At 45.9% G+C, this 22331-nt stretch overlaps 1 protein-coding gene across 1 annotated transcript in view; it reads right to left on the reverse strand.

Annotated features, from left to right (window-relative positions):
• TRPC7 (transient receptor potential cation channel subfamily C member 7) overlaps positions 1-22331 on the reverse strand; it is a 140215-nt gene that overhangs the window by 27282 nt on the left and 90602 nt on the right. The window contains exons 6-7 of the mRNA XM_052643521.1: positions 17342-17575; positions 7026-7290 (exon numbers count right to left, since the gene is read on the reverse strand). Of these exons, the coding sequence (XP_052499481.1) occupies positions 7026-7290; positions 17342-17575 (499 nt within the window). The remainder of the gene's footprint in view (positions 1-7025; positions 7291-17341; positions 17576-22331) is intronic.

The raw sequence follows: 22331 nt of genomic DNA on the forward strand, positions 1-22331 counted from the left end.
AGCGACTAACACATCCCCAACCAGTCTGAAAGTTCTGTGAGTATTTCTGCTCATTATAAAACCCCCAGCACCAAGCTCAGGCAAAGAGTCCCTTCCTCCACCTCCCAATCCACCCTTTACACTATTATCACAGTGTTCTTGCTGGAGGCAGATAAAACCAGCTTCCTCATTTTAAAAAAGGCCTTAGAGACGCTGACACCCTATTGGGACTTACTTCTAAAGACCATCACAGTCTAGCTCCTGATGGATTATCTGATTGAATTTTCCACCATTTCCCCAAACTCTCACCTACTTGCCTACTTTCTTTTCACAAAAGTTTTCTCTTCAGTGTACCATAGGCTTTTAAGACAACGCTTAGCATTCTAACTATAGGCTGCAACAGATGTTATGGCAGGGGATCCAGATGTTTAAACAGGAAAGGAATAGAGATCACCACTGCCTCAGGCACAGGGAAGAGCTTACCTTTGGGCAGATTTCTTAATTGCTCCTTGACCATGGGGCTCTCCCCTCTTTGCTTTTAGCTTCTAGAGTTTCTTCTGCTTCTCTTTCTGTTTCTGCATAACTGCCTCATCTCCTCCATCCCCTTGGCCTGTTTCTTGGGCTGCTTCAGGGGCTTCTTCTTGCCACCTTTTGTGGCCTGACATGCTATTTGTTGTTCCTTCCCCAGACCTTGCCAATGGAAGCGGCTTTTGCTATTGTTAAGAAAATTCTCACCTATTATGAGGCATTGAAACATCTGAACAAATCCAAATCAGGGGAATGAGGTAGCTGCTTTCTTCACTTAAAAAAAGTGCTCAGCTCTTTTACCTTAAACAGGCCTCCATGATCCTCTGATTAGGGTCACCCCCTCCATGAAGCCTTCCCTGACCCTGCCAGGCAGATTTCAGTGCTTCCTCCTCACTGGGCTGCCTGAGTACCCTTTGATCACATGGTGTAAATAACTGATGCCCCCACCCTTTGCTGAAATTCCCTACTTGTCTATGAGTTCCTCAAGGATGGGAAGATTATATTATTAATCTTTATAACCTCAGGGCCAAACACAGAATTTGGCATGGAGTAGCTGCTCCCGAACATTTGTCAAATGAGTGAGCACAGTTTGGAATAGAAGCATGCTTTACCCAGGGACAATCACAGGCTGCTTCTTGACAGTGGAGATATGTAGAATCATCAAGCTCCTAAGGACAGTCAAAATCTGAATTTAATATGCCATTCTTTAGTACTTAGTGTCATAGGAAAGTGACCCAACTTTTAAAGACACTTAGCTTCTACCTTGGAGCCCAGGCCCTGGTGTGGGAGTGGGGGAATTTTAGGTCAGAAGGTGGAAGACAGGCCTGAAGCCATGCAGATCTGGGTCCAAATCCTCTTCTTGGTTCTGTGGTCTTGGGCAAGTCCATCTCACTGAGCCTCAGTTTCTTGGTAGTAGTGTCTGTGTTATTGCATAGCCGTGTGGATTAAATGAGAGGGCATATCATGTGTTTGTCATGAGCTGCTCAGCAGCAGGGTGGTACAGTGGCCCTGGGGTGTGGTATGTGTGGGCAGAGCCTCAGGGAGCCCTTCCTCAGCCCCAGGGCTCACCTCCTGGCTCTCTGGAGGGAGGAGCTGGCTTTCCTGCAGCCCCACTGAGGTGGCTGGAGCTGACTCAATGCCTTCTGCCCCTGCTGTACAAACAAGTTTGTGTACATAGAGTATGGAAACTTTCCACGACTATCATAGAAAACAGAAGCTTCTAATTTTGCCCAGCACTGCTGAAGTTCCTTTTGGTAAAATGATTCCTCAGAAACGGAATAACCTTAAGAGAGGTATTTGAAGTTGACTCCACGACAGTCTGTAGAAAAGATCAGCTGGGGTCCCTTTTGAGGATCAGGGCCTACATTTAATCTCAAATCAAAACTAAGTGGGGAAGGCCAGGTTCACCCAAAGGGAAGACCAGAAGCCCATCCTGAGTCATGTTAGAGAGCCCTTCACTTCCCTGCCCTGGGTCCCCTCGTTGCCCGCAGCTCCTTCTATTCTTCTCTGGGTACCTCTCCTACCACAGTCACCAGTTGGAGGATAGGGAAGCCCACCCTTTCCCTTGGTATTCTCATCCAGCTGTATGTCACTAGTGAGCCAAGGATTTTTGTCTCTCTTTTTCCAACACTAACTAGAGCGCTGGATCCCAAGGTTTCCATATGATCTCTAAGCAGAAAAGCTTTGCCTTATGGAATATGTGCATTCCAACAAAAGGGGCTGCAAAACAAAACTCCAGAAAGCAAATCCTATGTGTCTACTGATTTCCATGATAACATCAAAGATATGTTCCCAATAAGAACACAATTTCTAACAGTTGGAATTGAGAACTTTAAGACTTTTTTATTAAAGAAAATGCATTTTCAGGCGATTTCACTTCCGCTTCCTCAGCCTTGTCTTAGGACACTTAGGTTTCATACTCTGAGAGCATAAAGCTGGTCTGCACACCTCCTCCTCCTCCCCTCTGGCCGCCTGCAGTATCTAACAGAAATGACTTAGAGACAGTGAGCTGCCAGCTGGTGCCCCTCTGTCATGGGCAGACAAGCCCAGCTCACTACCCAGTGGCCTATGCACACATGCCCCTGTTCTTGCACCTCCCTGAATGCCAGCTCCTGACACTGAAGCCAGTGTGAAATGTAAGCACACCTTTGGTTCTGAAGGTGAAGGGAGCAGGGAAGTTGGGAACTGCTCCTAGGATATGACTGCTGACCATGCTCTCTGCTGGGATCTGGCTACCTATTCTGACTTCACAGGGCTTGAAATTCTCTCAGTAAGACTCTCACTTAGTTCAACAAGGGCTTTGCTGGTGGCCCAGACAGTAAAGAATCTGCCTGAAACGCAGGTGATCTGGGTTTGATCCCAGGGTTGGGAAGATCCCATGGAGAAGGGAATGGCTATCCACTCCAGTATTCTTGCTTGGAGAATCCCATGGACAGAGGAGCCTGGTGGACTATAGTCCATGGGGTCGTCTAGAGTTGGACACGACTGAGCACGTAAGCGTGGACATGTAACCAGTGGGATTCGAGTGGGACTGGCTCTTATGAGCCAGCCTGGGCCCCACCCCGAGGTGAACAGGCAGCTTATGGGACAGTGCCCTGTTGCTTCCTAATGGCTGACTTCCAAAGTGGAACCTGAACACCCCTTAGGGACCCAAGCTGTCCTTCAATATGGCTGGGGTAGGGTTACAGGGGCAAAGATGGGGTAGGGCACCTGTAGTGTGCTCCAGCCCAAATTTCCCTTCTGTAGGGTTGAGTCTTCTGACGATAAAAACAGATGACAGGACCCATCCTCCCCTCAAGCTCTAAAGTCCACAGACAGAGGGCCCCTGGGGGTGGGCCAAAGGGGGCATTCTGAGTGGGGCAGAGTGGCCTGGGTACGGGCTGCTATGAAGCATTCAGCTTTATTGTCAATCTTGGAGGCACTCAGAGTAGCTCTGAGTCCCCTAAATCATGAGAATCCCTTATCCTCATGTGGCTCTTTGTGTATCAAGGAAATCTTGGGTTGGGGGGTGGGGGGTGTGTGTGACATGCTCCAGAGAGCAGTCAAAAGGTAAGAGATGACATTTACAAAAATCCATTCTTTCCTCTCCACTTCACTGCTCTATTGACTGTTTCCCTGTTCAATCAAGTCCTATTCACAGCTTCACATCCCCTTTTAGGGGCTGCCAAGGTGATAAATATCCTGTCCTTTCTTTACTCTGCTTGCCGCTGCCGTGCCTTTTCCTCGCCCTTGCCCCTACTGGAGGGCCTGGATCCTTTTTGCTTGGGTCTCTCATGTCTACAGAATCTCTCTTCAGTTCACAGCACCTGGGACGAGCCAAGTGCTTTGGCTCCTCCTCCTGCTCTCACTTTTCCCCATGACTTTTCCTGATGCCAAAGACTCCCTCCCTAGATTGGCTATGTGTGTCCAGCTGAGAATTGTGGCCCCATCAGCCCTACTCTTGGACCTTCCCTGGTAGCTCAGTTGGTAAAGAATCTGCCTGCAATGCAGGAGACCCCAGTTTGATCCTTGGGTCGGGAAGATCCTCTGGAGAAGGGATAGGCTACCCACTCCAGTATTCTTGGGCTTCCCTGGTGGCTCAGCTGGTAAAGAATCTGCCTGTAATGCAGGAGACCCCAGTTGATTCCTGGGTTGGGAATATCCCCTGGAGAAGGGAAAGGCTACTCACTCCAGTATTCTGGCCTGGAGAATTCCATGGACTGTAGAGTTCATGAGATCTTAAAGAGTCAGACATGACCGAGTGACTTTCACTCACAACCCTCCTCTTAAGTTATGACCTTGTTCAGGTCTCAGGTGTCATGATAGTGACTTTTGGAGGAACCGTGGGCCAACAGTACAGCTTCCTTGTAGGGGGAGCAAAGAGGGATTGCACAGAACACCCAGGGCAGGAGAAAGGAGACAGAGGTACCCATGCTCACGTTCCCAGTTGATCGCTTACTCTACTGCTTTGAATTTGTCTTGCTTTCTCCTGTGGGTTCCCTCATGCTTGTTTATGAAGGATTTAGTGAGCAATGCTCTGTACAAGGCATCATCCTAGACTGAAAACACAGGAAGAACATCAGGGCCTGACCACAGAGGGTCAGAGCCCTTGTGTTATTGACTGACATCTTGACTTGCTATCCGTAAACAGCGCATCCCACCCTGGGTGCATACAGTTAGCTTTGCCTCTAGCAGATCCGGAGCAAAATTCGCTTTTGGGTGATTCAAGCTTATTTCACCCCTTCAACACTCCAACCCAGTGCTGGAGTGCTATGAAGTAATCCACCTGACTCACTAATGCATTTGGCCTGATCTGGTGAATAGCTGGTAGGCTAGGTCCCTGTCCAGAAAGGGTCCTAGGAAGTCAGTACCCAGGTGTCCTTTCTTGTAGCTCAATCCGTGCCCTCCTCCTCATCCACCCCCTCTTCCTCCTTACCCACCATCTCCACTATTATCACTGACTGAAGGCTTATTATATGCCAAGCACTATATTCACTGTCTTCCTTTTGGATCCTTACAACAATCCTGCGAAGATGGCCATCTTGAAGTTGTCATTTCAGACCTGGGGACATGAATGCCCTGTGGCCAGGGTGGGGTGGGGAATGAAGCACTTGCCCAGGACCACACAACCCGCAGAGAAGAGCTCAGACTGTCAGACCGAAACCTAGTCTGTCTGAGCCGAGGGTGCGGTGGGCTGAGACACACAGCCAGCCACCCACGGGTACCTTTCTCAGCACTGGGCCAGGCCCCGGCTCTCTGTGAACACACACTGATTCCTTGCCTCAGAGAGTGACAGCTTCTGTGCTTCAGCAGCTCCAGGGGCCCACCCTTCTAGGCAGTTCCACCTGGGCTGAGCAGTGCAGTCCGCGATTCAGGGCTGAGGGGCATGGGGTCCATCGCACTCGGTCTGGGTTCTTCAAGTTATGGACCTTCCCTTGAAGGGTGATTTCTCTGGGAGAAGGGTCAAGTGGAGGTCTGCCCGTAAGGTGGGACCTGCTCAGGGAGTCTGCATGGTGTGGCTCCACGCTTGTCACTGGTTGGAAAAAAAATTCCAGCCCCCTTGGGGCTTCTTGGGGACCCATGTCAACAAGAGTTTAGCCCTGTTGGTCCCAGCTGCCGTGCTTATGGCTGGAGACCTGACTGTCCTTCCGTCCAGACTCTGGATGGAAGCCATGAAGGCTGGGAGCAATTCTGGAATGAGGTGAGCCTGGGGCAGGGCCTGGACTGGAAATGCTTCTGGGCTTCAGGCACTTTACAGAACTGCTTTGTTTATTCATGAAGGTATTTATGAACCTTATTGTCAGGTCTTTATGAGGCTTATTTCCATTTTGTCAATGAGGACACAGAGGCTCAGACCAATCAAGTGACCTGGCTTAAGGTCATTAGCTACTAAATGCACATGCCAGGATGTAAACTCAGATTTGCCAGATTCTTCTACTAGACTACTGCTCAATGCTACCGAGGACCCTCCGGGAGACCACCCAGCATCCCCCAGAGGGGAGGAGCTCCAGGTCTTTGTGGACATCGGCTTGGTGAGCTCTGTCCCCACCCTGGGGCGGGGGCAGGGTTGGAGGAGGCCGAGGCATTGCTCGCTCTGCCTGCAGCAGCTCCTTCTGGACCCCGAAGTTAGCTGGCCTGACAAGCACCTTGTCTCAGGTCACTCCACCTCCTCTTGCCTCCCCTGCCTGAGCCTTCTGTGCTGCTGAGGCATGCGATGCTGCAGAATTCGCTCGCTGCCTGTACGCAGTGCAGGTCTGCCCAGCCAGGCATGGAGAGCTGCGGAGCTGTGCCCACAGGCAGACTTGTATGGATGTGGCTTCCCCAGGGGCTAACCTGGAAGTGTTAGGTTCATGAATGTCCTGTTGAGTGAATCTGACTAATGAGAGAAAGCAGGTGGGAAAGCTGTGGCTGATGAATTCTCTGACTCTATCCTGATAGGCTGTTCTGCAGGGCAGTACTGTGTGTCTCACTGTAAAAGTCCATCATGACCAAGTCGTGGGTCTTGGTAGATGGTGGCCCAATCGGCAACATGTATATGCTTTCCCTCCTCCCACACACATTTTCTTTTTTCCTTCCATCTTATTTCATTTGGATTGCAACTCCTCCCCTCCAATGAAATGTTGGCATACAAGACTTGCCCAGGGCTTTGCTTTCTAGGTAACACAGATTAAGCTTATTGTAATAATTCCATTTGCTTTACTATGTGGCAGTTAATTCACCTTATTGAAGCCTCACACTATCCCTATTATGCAGGTATTATTAGTTGCCTAATTGTAAAGATGAGGAAACTAAGACTCAAGGAAGTTAAGGAACATGTTCATGGCCACATAGCATGTAAGATGTAAGTGAAGGTTTAACGTAGCTCTTCTGTTCTTCCAATACCAGAACCTGAACTTGAAACCACCCTTGACTAAAGTCGCCTTTAACCTTTATAAATGCCAAGGAAACCCAAATATCCTGCAAGGAACCACCTGCAAGAGGCTGCCAAGGATGCCTGGGGAGCCGGGGTGCTCCTCAGGAGAGGGCTCTGGGATACTCACGTTGTAAACGCTGGGTTGTACTTTGCACCTCGGTAGTAGGAGTACAGATTGAACATCCCAATCATGAAGGCCACAAATACCATGATGAAAATGACCATGAACTTGAAGATATCTTTCACGGTTCTCCCCAGGGAGATCTGCAGAGGCCCAAAACTCTCGTTGGCTGGCAGGATGTATGCGATTCGAGAGAAGCTCAGCACGACAGCTATCGCATATAGCCCTTCTGATATGATCTGAGGGTCTGAAGGCCACCACTTGTCCCTGGCTAAAAGAAAACAAGCTGGGTTACTCACTGGGCCATAGGCTCTGCTCTGGAAGAGAAACCAGTTAGGTATCTGTAGAGGCCTCTAACCTCATCACTTGTCTGCCTGCCCGTGTCTTTAATCCCAATATACTGAAGATGCCACCCTCCCTCTTGGAATATGCTGGCTCATCTGTCTAGAGCACCCTCCCCTCACTTCAATCCCAGTCTTCCTTCAAGACTCTGCTCTAGTGTCTTCTCTTTTGAGAAGTCCTCTGTGCCCCCTCCCCCACCCCGCCCCCTCCCCCACCCCGCCTTCTGGGCAGCCTCCCTGTCTGCCTCTCTGCTCCCACGGAAGCCTGTGTATTCTCCTGTCACGGCCCCAACCACGCTGCTTGCTATCCCGTCTTCCTTCCCAGGGTTGGCGCTCTATAAGCAGGGGTTTCCCATCGCAAGAAGGTGGTGGTGAGGAGCATAGGCCTAGGCGTCAGGAAGACCTGAGGTTGAAAGTGGCCTTTCTAGACAGTGGCTAACATTTTTGTTTTCCTTTGAAATCTTTTATTGTCACTTAAAAATTTTTTTAAATATTTTAGTTTTATTGGAGTATAGTTGGTTGATAATGTGTTAGTCTCAAGTATACAGCACAGTGATTCAGTCATACTTATTTTAAATATTCTCTTCTCATATAGGTTATCACGGAATATTGGGTGGAGTTCCCTACTGTACAGCATCTATCTTATATATAAGTATGTGTATTTTCATTCCAAGCTCCTGATTTGTCCCTCTCCTCTTTGGTAACCATAAGTTTGTATTTGATATCTGTAAGCCTGCTTCTATTTTATAATGAGTTGATTTGCATCTTAAAAAAGATTAGATTCCACATGAGTGTTATATGATATTTGTCTTTCTCTGACATGCTTAGTATGATAATCTCTAGATCCACCTGTATTGCAGTAAATGGCATCATCTCATTTTTTATGGCTCAGTAACAGTCCATTGTGTCTATGCACCACAGCTTCTTTATTCATTTCTCTGTCAACGGCTGTTTAGGTTGCTTCCACGTCATGACTATCGTGCCTCGTGCTGCAATGAACACTGGGGGGCGTGTATCTTCTGAAATTAGGATTTTCTCTGTGTATGTGACCAGGAGTGGGGTTGCTGGATCATATGGTAGTTCTAAGTTTAAAAAAAAATTTTACATTTATTTTTAATTGGAGGATAATTGCATTACGATATTGTGCTGGTTTCTGCCATATACCAGCATGGATCAGTCATAGGTGTACATATGTCCCCTCTCCTGAAAACCTCCCTCTGCCTCCCACCCACCCCCACTCTAGGTTGTTACAGAGCACCTGACTGGAGCCCCCTGTGCCATGCAGCAAGTTTCCACTGGCTGCCTCACTTTGCACATGGATACGCATGTTGCAATGACCCGCCCTCTCCTTCCCCGACTGTGCCCACAGATCTGTTCTGTATGCCTGTGTCTATATTGCTGCCCTGAAAATAGGGTCATCAGTACCATCTTTCTAGATTCCCTGCTGCTGCTGTTGCTAAGTCGCTTCAGTCATGTCCGACTCTGTGTGACCCCATAGACGGCAGCCCACCAGGCTCCCCCGTCCCTGGGATTCTCCAGGCAAGAGCACTGGAGTGGGTTGCCATTTCCTTCTCCAATGCGGGAAAGTGAAAAGTGAAAGTGAAGTCGCTCAGTCGTGTCCAACTCTTTGCGACCCCATGGACTGAAGCCCACCAGGCTCCTCTGTCCATGGGATTTTCCAGGCAAGAGTACTGGAGTGGGGTGCCATTGCCTTCTCCATCTAGATTCCCTACATATGCATTAATATACAATATTTGTTTTGCTGACTTACTTCACTCTATATAATAGGCTCTAGGTTCATCTACTTCATTAGAACTGACTCAAATGCATTCCTTTTTATGGCTGAGTAATATTGCATTGTATATATGTACCACTAATTCTTTATTCATTCGTCTATTGATGGACATCTAGGTGGCTTCCGTGTCCTAGCTATTGTAAATAGTGCTGCAGTGAACATTGGGGTACATGTGTCTTTTTCAATTATGGTTTCTTCAGGGTATATGCCCACTAGTGGGATTGTTGGGTCATATGGTAGTTTGATTCCCAGTTAGTGATTGTACCAATTTATATTCCCACTATCAGTGTAGGTAGATTCCCTTTTTTTCACACTCTCCAGCATTTGTTGTTTACAGACCTTTGATGATGGCCATTCTGACTGGAAAAGGTCAGTTTTCATTTCAATCTCAAAGAAAAGCAGTGCTAAAGAATGTTCAAACTACCACACAATCCTACTCATTTCACATGCTAGCAAAGTAATGCTCAAAACTCTCCAAGCTAGGTTTCAGCAGTATATGAACCAAGAACTTCCAGATGTTCAAGCTAAATTTAGGAAAGGCAGAGGAACCAGAGATCAAATTGCTAACATTCACTGGATCATAGAAAAAGCAAGAGAATTTCAGAAAAACATCTACTTTTGCTTCACTGACTATGCTAAAGCCTTTGACCGTGTGGATCACAACAAACTGGAAAATTTTAAAGAGACGGGAGTACCAGACCACCTTACTGCCTCCTGAGTAACCTGTATGCAGGTCAAGAAGCAAGAGTTAGAACCAGACATGGAACAGTGGACTGGTTCCAAATTGGGAAAAGAGTACATCAAGACTGTATATTGTCACCTTGCTTATTTAACTTATATGCAGAGTACATCATGAGAAATGCTGGGCTGGATGAAGCACAAGCTGGAATCAAGATTGCGGGGAGATATATACCAATAACCTTAGATATGAGGATGACACCACCCTTATGGTAGAAGGTGAAGAGGAACTAAAGACCCTCTTGATGAAGGTGAAAGAGGAGAGTGAAAAAGCTGGCTTAAAGCTCAACATTCAAAAAACTAAGATTGTGGCATCTGGTTCCATTGCTTCATGGCAAATAGATGGGGAAACCATGGAAACAGTGAGAGACTTTATTTTGGGGGGGCTCCAAAATCACTGCAGGTGGTGACTGCAGCCATGAAATTAAAAGACACTTGATCCTTGGAAGAAAAGCTATGACCAACCTAGACAGCATATTAAAAAGCAGAGACATTACTTTGCCAACAGAGATCCATCTAGTCAAAGCTATTGTTTTCCAGTGGTCATGTATGGATGTGAGAGTTGGACTGTAAAGAAAGCTGAGTGCCAAAGAACTGATGCTTTTGAACTGTGGTGTTGGAGAAGACTCTTGAGAGTCCCTTGGACTGCAAGGAGATCAAACCAGTCAATCCTAAAGGAAATCAATCCTGAATATTCATTGGAAGGACTGATGTTGAAGCTGAAACTCCAATACTTTGGCCACCTGATACCGAAGACCCGACTCATTGTAAAAGACACTGATGCTGGGAAAGATTGAAGACAGGAGGAGAAGGGGACAACAGAGGATGAGATGGCTGGATGGCATCACTGACTCAATGAACATGAGTTTGAGCAAGCTCTGGGAGATGGTGAAGGACAGGGAAGCCTGGCGTGCTGCAGTCCATGGGGTCGCAAAGAGTCGGACATGACTGAGTGACTGAACAACAGCAAAATTCTGGCTGGTGTGAGGTAATACCTCATTGTAGTTTTGATTTGTATTTCTCTGATAATCAGCGATGTTGAGCATCTTTTTACATGCTTTTTGGCCATCTGTATTTTTTTCTCTGGAGAGGTGTCTGCTTAGATCTTCTGCCCAGTTTTTGATTGGGTTGTTTTTATGACAGAGCTGCATGAGCTTTTGTATATTTTGGAGATTAATCCCTTGTCATTTGCATTATTCACAAATATTTTCTCCCATTCTGTGGATTGTGTTTTCATGTTGTTGATGGTTCCCTTTGCTGTGCAGAAGCTTTTAAGTTGAATTGGGTCCCATTTGCTTATTTATGTTTTTATTTTCATTACTCTAGGAGGTGGATCAAAAAAAGATATTACTATAATTTATGTCAAAGAATGTTCTGCCTATGTTTTCCTCCAAGGGCTTTATGGTGTCCAGCCTTACATTTAGGTCTTTGATCCATTTCGAGTTTATTTTTGTGTATGGTGTTAGAGAATGTTCTAATTTCATTCTTTGACATGTAGCTGTCCAGTTTACCCAGCATCACTTATTGAAGAGGCTGTCCAATGAACCTTGTAAGCTTCATTTTCCCCATCTGCAAGCTGGGGATAATATCATCAACCTTACAGAACTGTGATGAGGATGAAATAAAGTCATATATGGAAAGTGCTTAGCTGGAAAACAAATTGCAGACCACCCAGGGCTCCCTGGGGACAAGGGTCTGGCCTACAGCAGGTGCTGATAAATACTTGTTAGATGATTGAAGGAAATTCTAACCACAAGTTTAGCCGTAAATCAGAACAAATGAGCTCACACAGGGGCCAGGAAGGGGCTTCCCTGGTGGCTCAGGGTAAAGAATTTGCCTGCAATGCCGGAGTCACAGGAGACGCGCTCGATCCCTGGGTCGGGAAGGTCCCGTGGAGAAGGGCATCACAACCCACTCCAGTATTCTTGCCTGGAGAATCCCCATGGACAGAGGAGCCTGGAGTGCTACAGTCCATAGGATCACAAAGAGTCAAACAGGACTGGAGAGACAACACACACGGGGCCAGGAATCTGAAGGTTCTTGCCTGAGAAGACGCTCCTGGGTTTTGTTTCCCAGACAGTGTGTGTCTGGGAGTTGCCCCTTGGGTGAGCTAAGGACCCAAAAGTGGTGACCAGTCATCCAGGATGGCTATGGCTACCCTGTTCCACGTGGCGAGAGTCCTGGGACCTGTCCTGTGCTGGGGAGATTCTGCTTGTGGTCACTGGTGAGGGTCTGCCCCACCCTATGTGTGTTCCTACAGCAGAGCAAACCTGTACAGTATTCCTATTGTAGTTCCGATGGTGCAGAGAGCAGCAGCTTTCTTTAACAAGCTGCCTACTATGTGTCAAGACATAAAACAGTGCTTTTCAAGTGACAGTAGCACCTTCCTCCTAGGATGGTGTGTGTTGGGGGGCATCCGTGGTCATCTCAGTGACTAAGTAGGAGTATTACTGGGATGTTAATATCCTGCAGTGTTCCAGACAGACCTGCTCCATGAGGACTGCCCTGCTGAACAAGTCAATTGCATCCCTGTTGAGAAATACTAAGTGAAACTTAAATGGAGAAACATAGAGAAACCTAAATTAGCCCTTACACTTACATTAGCTGTAATTTTCACAACAGCCCTGTAGAGTAGGTACTATTATTGCCATCCTAAAGATTGGATTTGGGGTATGGGGTCCTTTTCAGAGCCAGATAAATGCAAATAGTAAGGATATTACCTACTGATTTTTGGCCCCCAAGAGAGAAGGAAGAGGAAGGATTTTGTTCTTTATTTGCATAGACTCTGTTAAACAATTACAATAATAAAGGGCGGTAAGAGATCTTTAGTAACGGAAGCCAGACCTCTACTTGCCAGAGTTTCATGTAGTGCATTCTAAATTATAAATGGAAATAGATAAATTTATGGACTTTGTGTCATCATCAAGGTCATAACTCAGAAAGAGAAGTAGGGGACCAAATGATATTTTTTCCAATATATCTGTTGCCCTCTCTATAGATAAATAGCACATTTGGATACCATGAAATAGGACTCAGATTCTTCAAACAGATGCCAAAAGGAATTTTGTTTTTGTCTCTCCCTATAATTTAATCAAGATTGCTGGGAGAAATATCAATAACCTCAGATATGCAGATGATACCACCTTTATGGCAGAAAGTGAAGAGGAACTAAAAAACCTCTTGATGAAAGTGAAAGTGGAGAGTGAAAAAGTTGGCTTAAAGCTCAACATTCAGAAAACAAAGATCATGGCATCTGGTCCCATCACTTCATGGCAAATAGATGGGGAAACAGTGGAAACAGTGTCAGACTTTATTTTTTTAGGCTCCAAAATCACTGCAGATGGTGACTGCAGCCATGAAATTAAAAGACGCTTACTCCTTGGAAGAAAAGTTATGACCAACCTAGATAGCATATTCAAAAGCAGAGACATTACTTTGCCAACAAAGGTCCGTCTAGTCAAGGCTATGGTTTTTCCTGTGGTCATGAATGGATGTGAGAGTTGGACTGTGAAGAAAGCTGAATGCCAAAGAATTGATGCTTTTGAACTGTGGTGTTGGAGAAGACTCTTGAGAGTCCCTTGGACTGCAAGGAGATCCAACCCGTCCATTCTGAAGGAGATCAGCCCTGGGATTTCTTCGGAAGGAATGATGCTAAAGGTGAAACTCCAGTACTTTGGCCACCTCATGCGAAGAGTTGATTCATTGGAAAAGACTCTGATGCTGGGAGGGGTTGGGGGCAGGAGGAGAAGAGGACGACAGAGGATGAGATGGCTGGATGGCATCACTGACTCGATGGACGTGCGTCTGGGTGAACTCCGGGAGTTGGTGATGGACAGGGAGGCCTGGTGTGCTGCGATTCATGGGGTTGCAAAGAGTGGACACAACTGAGCCTCTGAACTGACTGATAATTTATTATTTTAAACCTCAGCTGTAATAATAAAAGCCACTCCTGTAACCTGTTAAGATAGCTGTTATCTATTAAGATAATCTATTAAGTAAGATAATCTATTAAGATAGCTGTTATCAGATCCTAGTGACCCAGTCAGAAGTGAGAAGTGAAGTGAAGTCACTCAGTCGTCCGACTCTTTGAGACCCCATGGACTGGACTGTAGCCTACTACGCTCCTCCGTCCATGGGATTATCCAGGCAAGAGTACTGGAGTGGGTTGCCATTTCCTTCTCCAGAGGATCTTCCAGAAACAGGGATTGAACCTGGGTCTCCTGCATTGTAGGCAGATGCTTTACCATCTGAGCCAGCAGGGAAGTCTGACCCAGTCAGAAGTTTTAGTGAAAAGTATTCAAAAGCATCTACTTTATTGACTATACCAAAGCCTTTGACTGTGTGGATCACAACAAACTGTGGAAAATTCTTCAAGAGATGGGAATGCAGACCACCTGACCTGCCTCCTGGGAAATCTGTATGCAGGTCAAGAAGCAACAGTTAGAAGGGGACATGGAACAAGAGACTGGTTCCAAATTGGGAAAGGAGTACGTCAAGGCTGTATATTGTCACCCTGTTTATTTAACTTATATGCAGAGTACATCATGAGAAATGCTGGACTGAATAAAGCACAAGCTGGAATCAAGATCGCTGGGAGAAATATCAATAACCTCAGATATGCAGATGACACCACCCTTATGGCAGAAAGCGAAGAACTGAAGAGCCTCTTGATAAAAGTGAAAGAGGAGAGTGAAAAATTTGGTTTAAAACTCAACATTCAGAAATCTAAGATCATGGCATCTGGTCCCATCACTTCATGGCAAATAGATGGGGAAACAATGGAAACAGTGACAGGCTTTATTTTTGGGGGCTCTAAAATCACTGCAGATGGTTACTGCAGCCATGAAATTAAAAGACGCTTGCTCCTTGGAAGAAAAGTTATGACCGACCTAGACAGCATATTAAAAAGTAGAGACATTACATTGCCAACAAAGGTCTATCTATGGTTTTTCCAGTAGTCATGTATGGATGTGAGAGTTGGACTATAAAGGAAGTTGAGGGCCGAAGAATTGATGCTTTTGAACTGTGGTGTTGGAGAAGACTCTTGAGAGTCCTTTGGACAGCAAGGAGATCCAACCAGTCCATCCAAAAGGATATCAGTCCCGAATATTCATTGGAAGGACTGATGCTGAAGCTAAAACTCCAGTACTTTGGCCACCTGATGTGAAGAATTGACTCATTTGAAAAGACTCTGATGCTGGGAAAGACTGAAGGCGGGAGGAGAAGGGGACAACAGAGGATGAGATGGTTGCATGGCATCACCAACTCAATGGACATGAGTTTGAGTAAACACTGGGAGTTGTGTGATGGACAGGGAGGCCTGGTGTGCTGCAGTCCATGGGGTCACAAAGAGTTGGACACGACTGAGTGGATTTACTGAACTGATTCAACTTTGATTGGCTTTTAAGAGTTTTGATGGTTGTAAAAGCAAATAGCACTTTGACAATTCAGACAAAGGGATTTTCTTCCTCTTGCAGTTGTTTCTAGGAAAAAAATTGCAACCTGAAAAACACCTGCCTGCTTGGTGCTGTATAAGTTAGAAGGGACCAATGCTTGGATGACCACTAGAGGGCACTCTGCCTCCATAACTGGGGGACAAGCCAAGCCTTTGAGATGAAAAAGATTTCAAGGGCACAGGGTGAACCGCAACGCAAGGGCAATAAAGTGCGAAGCTTTGGGCTGGGTGCGACTTTAATACAATCCATAAAAGGAATAGAAGTCACGAGTGAACAATACTGTGGCTTGAATCACAGCCCTAAGAAAAGTATTCAATGCAGTATCAAGATTCTCTCATCTTTCCTTAACGAACCCTGAGCAGCACAGAAGAAAAAATATACAAGCCCATGTTTTTAAAATGTCTGGATTTGCTAAATGAAGACGGGATGATTTGTAATACTACAAGACTCCATTTCTTAATGGGGGGGGGGGGTTTCCCACATTTACATTTAACGTAATCTGCCTACCTCAATCTACATTGAATATGGGCAACAACTCAACTTTTATGTTAAGGGGCCAACCTTCTGCAGATCATCACTGCACTGGATCAAGATTCAGTGGTCACAGCACCATGTGGCTTTCATATAACAGGGACATTTGACACAAACCCTCATGATGTAGCGGCTGCCACTGTAATGTCCAGCTAATTGACTGGTAACAACACATATCTATTGTTTGTTCTCCCCTGCTCATCTTTCTCCTTTAGTGCAGAAGATATAATGATTGAGCAAGAAAATGACCCCAGAGGTAGTAGTGATAATAACTGTTACTATCAGTGAGCATTTAATATTTCAGGACACAGTGCAGAATTCTTCATGTGTACTATCTTATTTAACCCTCAACACAAGTTTTCTGACATATGCATTATCCCACTTTTACATACAGGAAAATTGAGGGTCAGAAAAATTAAGCAAGCAAGTCCTTATAGTAAGCTGCAGAAGTAGGATTTGAGTTCAGGTCTCTCTAACTCTAAAGCCTGGGAACATAAAGGCTATGCCATTCTGCATGGTTTTCATTTCATGTTGAACAAGGATCCCTTGCTATCCAAGGCAATCCTGTAATTTCTGGGAACATTATAAACCATGCCATGAAAACCTGTTTCTTCATCAATAAAATAGGAACAACAAAAATAACCTTTCCATGGGGCTGTTGCAAGGACTGAAGTTTATAGTGTAAAATGTCTATACAGTTCCTAACATCTAAGTGGGTGCTCAATAAATGCTATAACTCTTATAACTCTTTGTGACCCCATGGACTGTAGCCTATCAGGGTCCTCTGTCCATGGGATTCTCCAGGCAAGAACACTGGAGTGGGTTGCCATTTCTTTCTCCAGGGGATCTTCCCAACCCAGGGATCGAACCCAGGTCTCCTGCATCGCGGGTGGACGCTTTACCCTCTGAGCCACCAGGGAAGCCATAACTCTTACTAGTACTACTAAAAATTCAATCTAGCACCTCACACTGTATGGCCTTGTGATTTGAAAGAATTAAGGCATCTTCTAAGAACATATCTTACCATGAGAAAATAACTTTTGAACTGGGAAAGCAAGACTTCTTCTTACACAGAACACATGGATCCAATATGGAAGGAAAAACTCCGGATCCACATAAAAAATGAGATGTCTTCAAAACGAAAGAAAAAAGAAAAGAATCCCACGGAGGCTCCAAGAGTCTTTCCAAAACAAATTCATCCTTTCCAACACAAATGGATACATTTCTCATAGTTATTAATTCCACATTCTACTGCTAGTTTATTGCAGGGACCAGGACTTCCTTGGGAGGTGGTGAGGAGTGTCTGCTTTGACAGCAGAGAAGACCAAAGTGCGCCACAGTGACGTTATAAACCACCAACTGCGGAGCACCCAAGCTCCTGGCCACGCCCTGCAAACAAGCCAATCAACGCGCAGCAGAACACCTGCAGACTCACCATCCTCACCGCAACTTCTGACTCACCGTAGGTGAAGTAGGCCACTTCCGGCGGAAGCGAGACGTTGTGCAGTGTGTCATCCTGCACGTGCTGGTCCACGTACAGCTGGGCCTCGCTGGCCTTCAGGAAAGCCATGAACCTCGCCGTGAAGGAGGCCACGAAGATGGACAGCATCCCGAAATCCAGCAGGTTCCACAGGTGCAGCACGTACTCCCGCGGCCCCTCCTCCCAGATTTCCTTGCATTCGGACCAAATCATTCCTGCGGGGGAGTGAGAAGGTCAGGCTCATTGTTTTCAGTTCTCAGGGTGTGTGTGACCATAGGGACCACGGAAGGACCCAGGGTGCAGGTAAATGTAATAAGCTCTTTGGAGCTTGGAACGTTGAGAGCCAGCAGCGCACAAAAGTATGCTTTCAAAGGCAGATGTAGAGTTAGGAAATGATCAGGCTGCAAGAATTCGTGCCACCTGTCCTGCTTACAGATAAATCATCTCCAGGTGTGAGGAGAGAATTCTCATCTGTTGATAGATTCTTGGAGGTAATAATTAGAAATATAATGGCTGACATTTGTATATTCTAAGAACTGGCGGTTATAAGTAATCATACAGTTCTAAACTAAGTATAATGAAACTGATGTCCAGGAATGGGAAAGGGTTTTCTGAAGGTCCCACTTATGACCTAGAACCCAGTTCTCCTAATTCCCTGATTAACTTGCTTTCCTTTGTATTTCTGTGAATGTTTCAGGTTCTTCCTGCCTCTCCTGCAGCTGTTTAGTTTTTGCTTTTTATTTTTTCCCTTACTTCTTTATAACTTACTGGATTTTAAAGACTTGTGTCTTCATTGTTACATAGTAAACAATGTAAAATTCAACAAGATATTCCTAGCACCCCCACCCTGCCTCCAAGTTAGCCTCATGAGGTAGCCTAGACTAATAGCTTGAGTGTGTATACCTGCACTATCCAATATGGTAGCCACTAGTCACACGTGGATACTGAGCACTCCAAATGTGGCCAGTTAAATTGAGGGATGCTACATATGAAAGTGTAGAATACACATCGAATTTCAGAGACTTGATACAAAAAATGTAAAAATATTTCAACAATTAAAAAATTTCAATCGTGTTGAAATACGAATATTTTAGATATATTGGGTTAGATAAAATCTACCCTGGTGGCTTAGAGGTTAAAGCATCTGCCTGGAATGTGGGAGACCCAGGTTCGATCCCTGGGTCGGGAAGATCCCCTGGAGAAGGAAATGGTTCTTGACCACCATGGTCTTTCCTCCTCCAGGAAATAGAATTGGGGTTGAAAGCAGCTAATGAAGGCTTCCCTGGTGGCTCAGATGGTAAAGAATCTGCCTGACAATGCAGGAGACCTGGGTTCAATCCCTGGGTTGGGAAGATCTCCTGGAGATGAGAAAGGCTACCCTTTCCAGTATTCTTACTTGAGAAATCCTATGGACAGAGGAGCCTGGCATTCTACAGCCTATGGGGTCACAAAGACTCAGTCGGATACGACTGAGCAGCTAACACTTAATGAAGGAAAAAGACTCTTGAATGTTTTCTGATTAACATCAAAGAGTTTATAGCTACTCAGACATAGGAAAGACTTGATGCAGAACTAGCCCATTCTTTGGTGTACCATGTTCCACGTCATCTGCTTACTTAGGAGGTTAATGTGGTAAGAGAATCACTAACTGGTTGGTCAGTGAGACAATTCCAGCTCACTGACCTTGTTCCCTAAAGGTTAACACCGCCGGCCTCTTGGCACCCTCCTGGCTCCTGAGCATCAAACATGGACGGCCTGTCTTCTCAGATTCTCCCTACCTCTCCCACAGCTGTTTACAGAAGTTGTGGTTTTGTTTAATGAAACAGATTCTAAGATCTGTATGTTTGTATCAAATTGGAGTCTCCGCAAAAGGAAATGACCCAAAACATTGAAAATCTTTTTACAAGACTCCCACCACCCCACACACCTGGTTGTTCCCGCTTTTTATCTTCACAAAGCCTTACTTCCGAAGCTTATGCTTTGAAAATTTTTGTGGTAATTCAGTGAAGTAAAATTTCCTTAACACTGAAATGTACTTTCATCTGTGCCAGTTCAAATAGGTATTTAAAGTATGTTACGGGAAAAACCATTACAGGCTGGAAAAGATAATGTTTGTTGCTTTCCTCCATGCGCCTGCGCCCTCCCCCTGATAATTAAAATTCCTAATGTCTGGGTGGACTGCTTTTAGCTGAGCACTAGGAGAATTACAGGCTATCAATTGCCTTAATTCAGGAAGCCCTTGGTTCAGTTCTACCTTGCTCACTTATTGGGTGTGTGACCTTGGATAAGTTCCTTGATTTTCTTGAAATTTTGATATAATTTCCAGCACTAAAAGTTCTGTAAATCTGAAATGCAAATTATTTACAGTAAACTGACTTTTCTGACCAACATACAGGCACCTCATTGGGGATTGCAAATCATTTCTTCCATGGTCCAGCGCCCATGTCAGTCTTCCCATATTTGCATATTAACTTACCCAGACTAATTTAAATTATTCCAAGGCCCTGAGTGAAAGTAGCATGGGCCCAAGGGTTTGAGCAACAGGAATGCTTAACGAAAAGAGAAATGTGTGAAATTAAGTACTTCAGTGAGTGAAATTACGTTTCCTGCTTCCAAGGTGCTGAGGGTAGTTCAGCATTTTATATCCAAGCTGAGCCCCCTGGACTTTTGCCCCTAGCATGTCAGTCCGATGAGTATATAGAGCCCAGGGGCTTAGAGGGTAAGGATGTTGGGCACTGGAGCCTCCTTCAGGCAACCCCTTCACTCAGGGATGTCTGGAGCCCAGAGAGCAAGGTCACTGGTAATTAATGGGGATGACTGGCAGGGGAACAGATTGGGACATGCTGGGAAGCCTTGAGGGAAATGAGTAGCTTTTCATTCAGGCAGGTTCTAAGTAAGGCCTACAGGCTGCTGATATGGGGCTTGACAGTTCAAAAGACTGTTCGCTCCGATCCCTGCCTCAGGTGCTTTTCAGAAGGGATTCCCCCTTCAGATTCCTGTGAGACTTAACTGTGTGAACTCCTTAAATGGCCATAGCCCCTTCCTCTACATTGGGTTTCTCTACACTGTCCCCGGACCCCCAGACCACCTCCTGGGAGGCTTGTCTGTTCTTCTGGGTTACCTTCTGATTATTGAGTTGGGACTTAGGCATTCTGTTAACTCACAGGTGGGAGAATATGCCGAGAAGCCCTCAACCTTCAAGCCCTGACATCCAAACTCCAGCTCAACAGGAGGTTCTTTGCAACAGATCTGGGCCCCAGACTCATTTAGGGTTCATTTGTTTTCCAGGCAAGGAGATGATATTAATAGATTCAAAAGTTTTCTAACAAAGCTCATCTTCTCCTCTGACTTTTAGTAGCTAATCATTGTTGAGCACCCTCTAGGTGCCAGGCCCTGTACTAAGCCCTTTTCCAACTCTAAAGCTTGCTTACAGCCTGGTAGGTACCTACTCTAATTATTTCCACTTTACTGATGGACAGACTAGTATACAAAGATGAGAAGTAAATTATCCAGAGTCTCAGGGAGTTCAGGACCCTCTTTTCACTGCACTGCTGCCCCCCCCACCCCCAGCCCCCCACATACTCTCTACTAGGCACAGACTTACGTCACTGTTCAGGAACTCATTCACCACTTAATGGACAGTGTTGAGCTCTGACTTTTTGACAGGGACCATTCTGGGGGTACAGCAGCCAAGAAGATGCTGTCCCTTCCCCAGCAAACATGGTCTAGTGCTGGAGACAAGTGTGTCTACAAACAGTAGTGCTAAAAAGTGACAGATGCTGTAATAAGAATGTCCAAGAGACTGTGCGTGGACACACAGGGATAAGAGCGGTCAGTATTATAGTCATGAGACCCAACACAGTGCCTGTAACAACATACTTTTGACTGAATGAAGTAGGTGACTCCTGGCATGAAGAATTAGCTGGGGGAAGGAGTAGGAGCAGAAGCCGTGGACATGAGGGAGAACAGACTATTCTAGGAAACTGCAGGAAGCTTGGAGAAGGCAATGGCACCCCACTCCAGTACTCTTGCCTGGAAAATCCCATGGACGGAAGAGCCTGGTGGGCTACATACAGTCCATGGGGTCGCTAAGAGTCGGACACAGCTGAGCAACTTCACTTTCACTTTTCACTTTTCACTTTCATGCATTGGAGAAGGAAATGGGAACCCACTCCAGTATTCTTGCCTCGAGAATCCCAGGGACGGGGTAGCCTGGTGGGCTGCAGTCTATGGGGTCGCACAGAGTCAGACATGACTTAAGTGACTTAGCAGCAGCAGCAGCAGCAGCAGGAGGCCCAGTATGGCTTAAGGGTTGGTAGGGATAAGGGGCTGGAGATTGGCAGCAGGGAAAGCTAGTGAAGGCCCAGTAGATCCTGAAAGGCCCTCCTTCAGGCCATGAAGGGGAGACCAGGCAGCTCGGTATCTAGGTAGTCACCCTGAGCAGCCAGATAGCTCCTCAAGGTGATAAGCGGAGCAGTAACGTGGCCTGACTTGCTGGGAGAAATTTTGGCAGTTTGGTTGAAGTAGTCTGTTTGGAATTTACCTAAATAAATGAAGAAACCATCAAAGGAATGACTTAGGTGAGAAACGCAGCCCATTTTCTTTTGCAGTTTTATTCTTGGTCAGACTTACATGTATGATTCTGCAGCTAAGACTTAGCACTGCCCTCAGATGCAGAGGTTAAAGCATCTGCCTGCAATGTGGGAGACCTGGGTTCGATCCCTGGGTCGGGAAGATCCCCTGGAGAAGGAAATCGCAACCCACTCCAGTATTCTTGCCTGGAGAATCCCATGGATGGAGGAGCTTGGTGGGCTACATACAGTCCATGGATTGCAGAGTCGGACACGACTGAGCGACTTCACTTCACTTCACTTCACTTCACTTCAGAGAGTTTGTAATCTGTGGTGGGTAGGGTGAGGGAGCAACTTGATCCTCACATTTTATACACATGAAAGCTGAAATTTAGAGAGG

Source organism: Budorcas taxicolor, chromosome 7, assembly GCF_023091745.1.
Source record: "Budorcas taxicolor isolate Tak-1 chromosome 7, Takin1.1, whole genome shotgun sequence".
Taxonomy (NCBI): Eukaryota; Metazoa; Chordata; class Mammalia; order Artiodactyla; family Bovidae; genus Budorcas; species Budorcas taxicolor.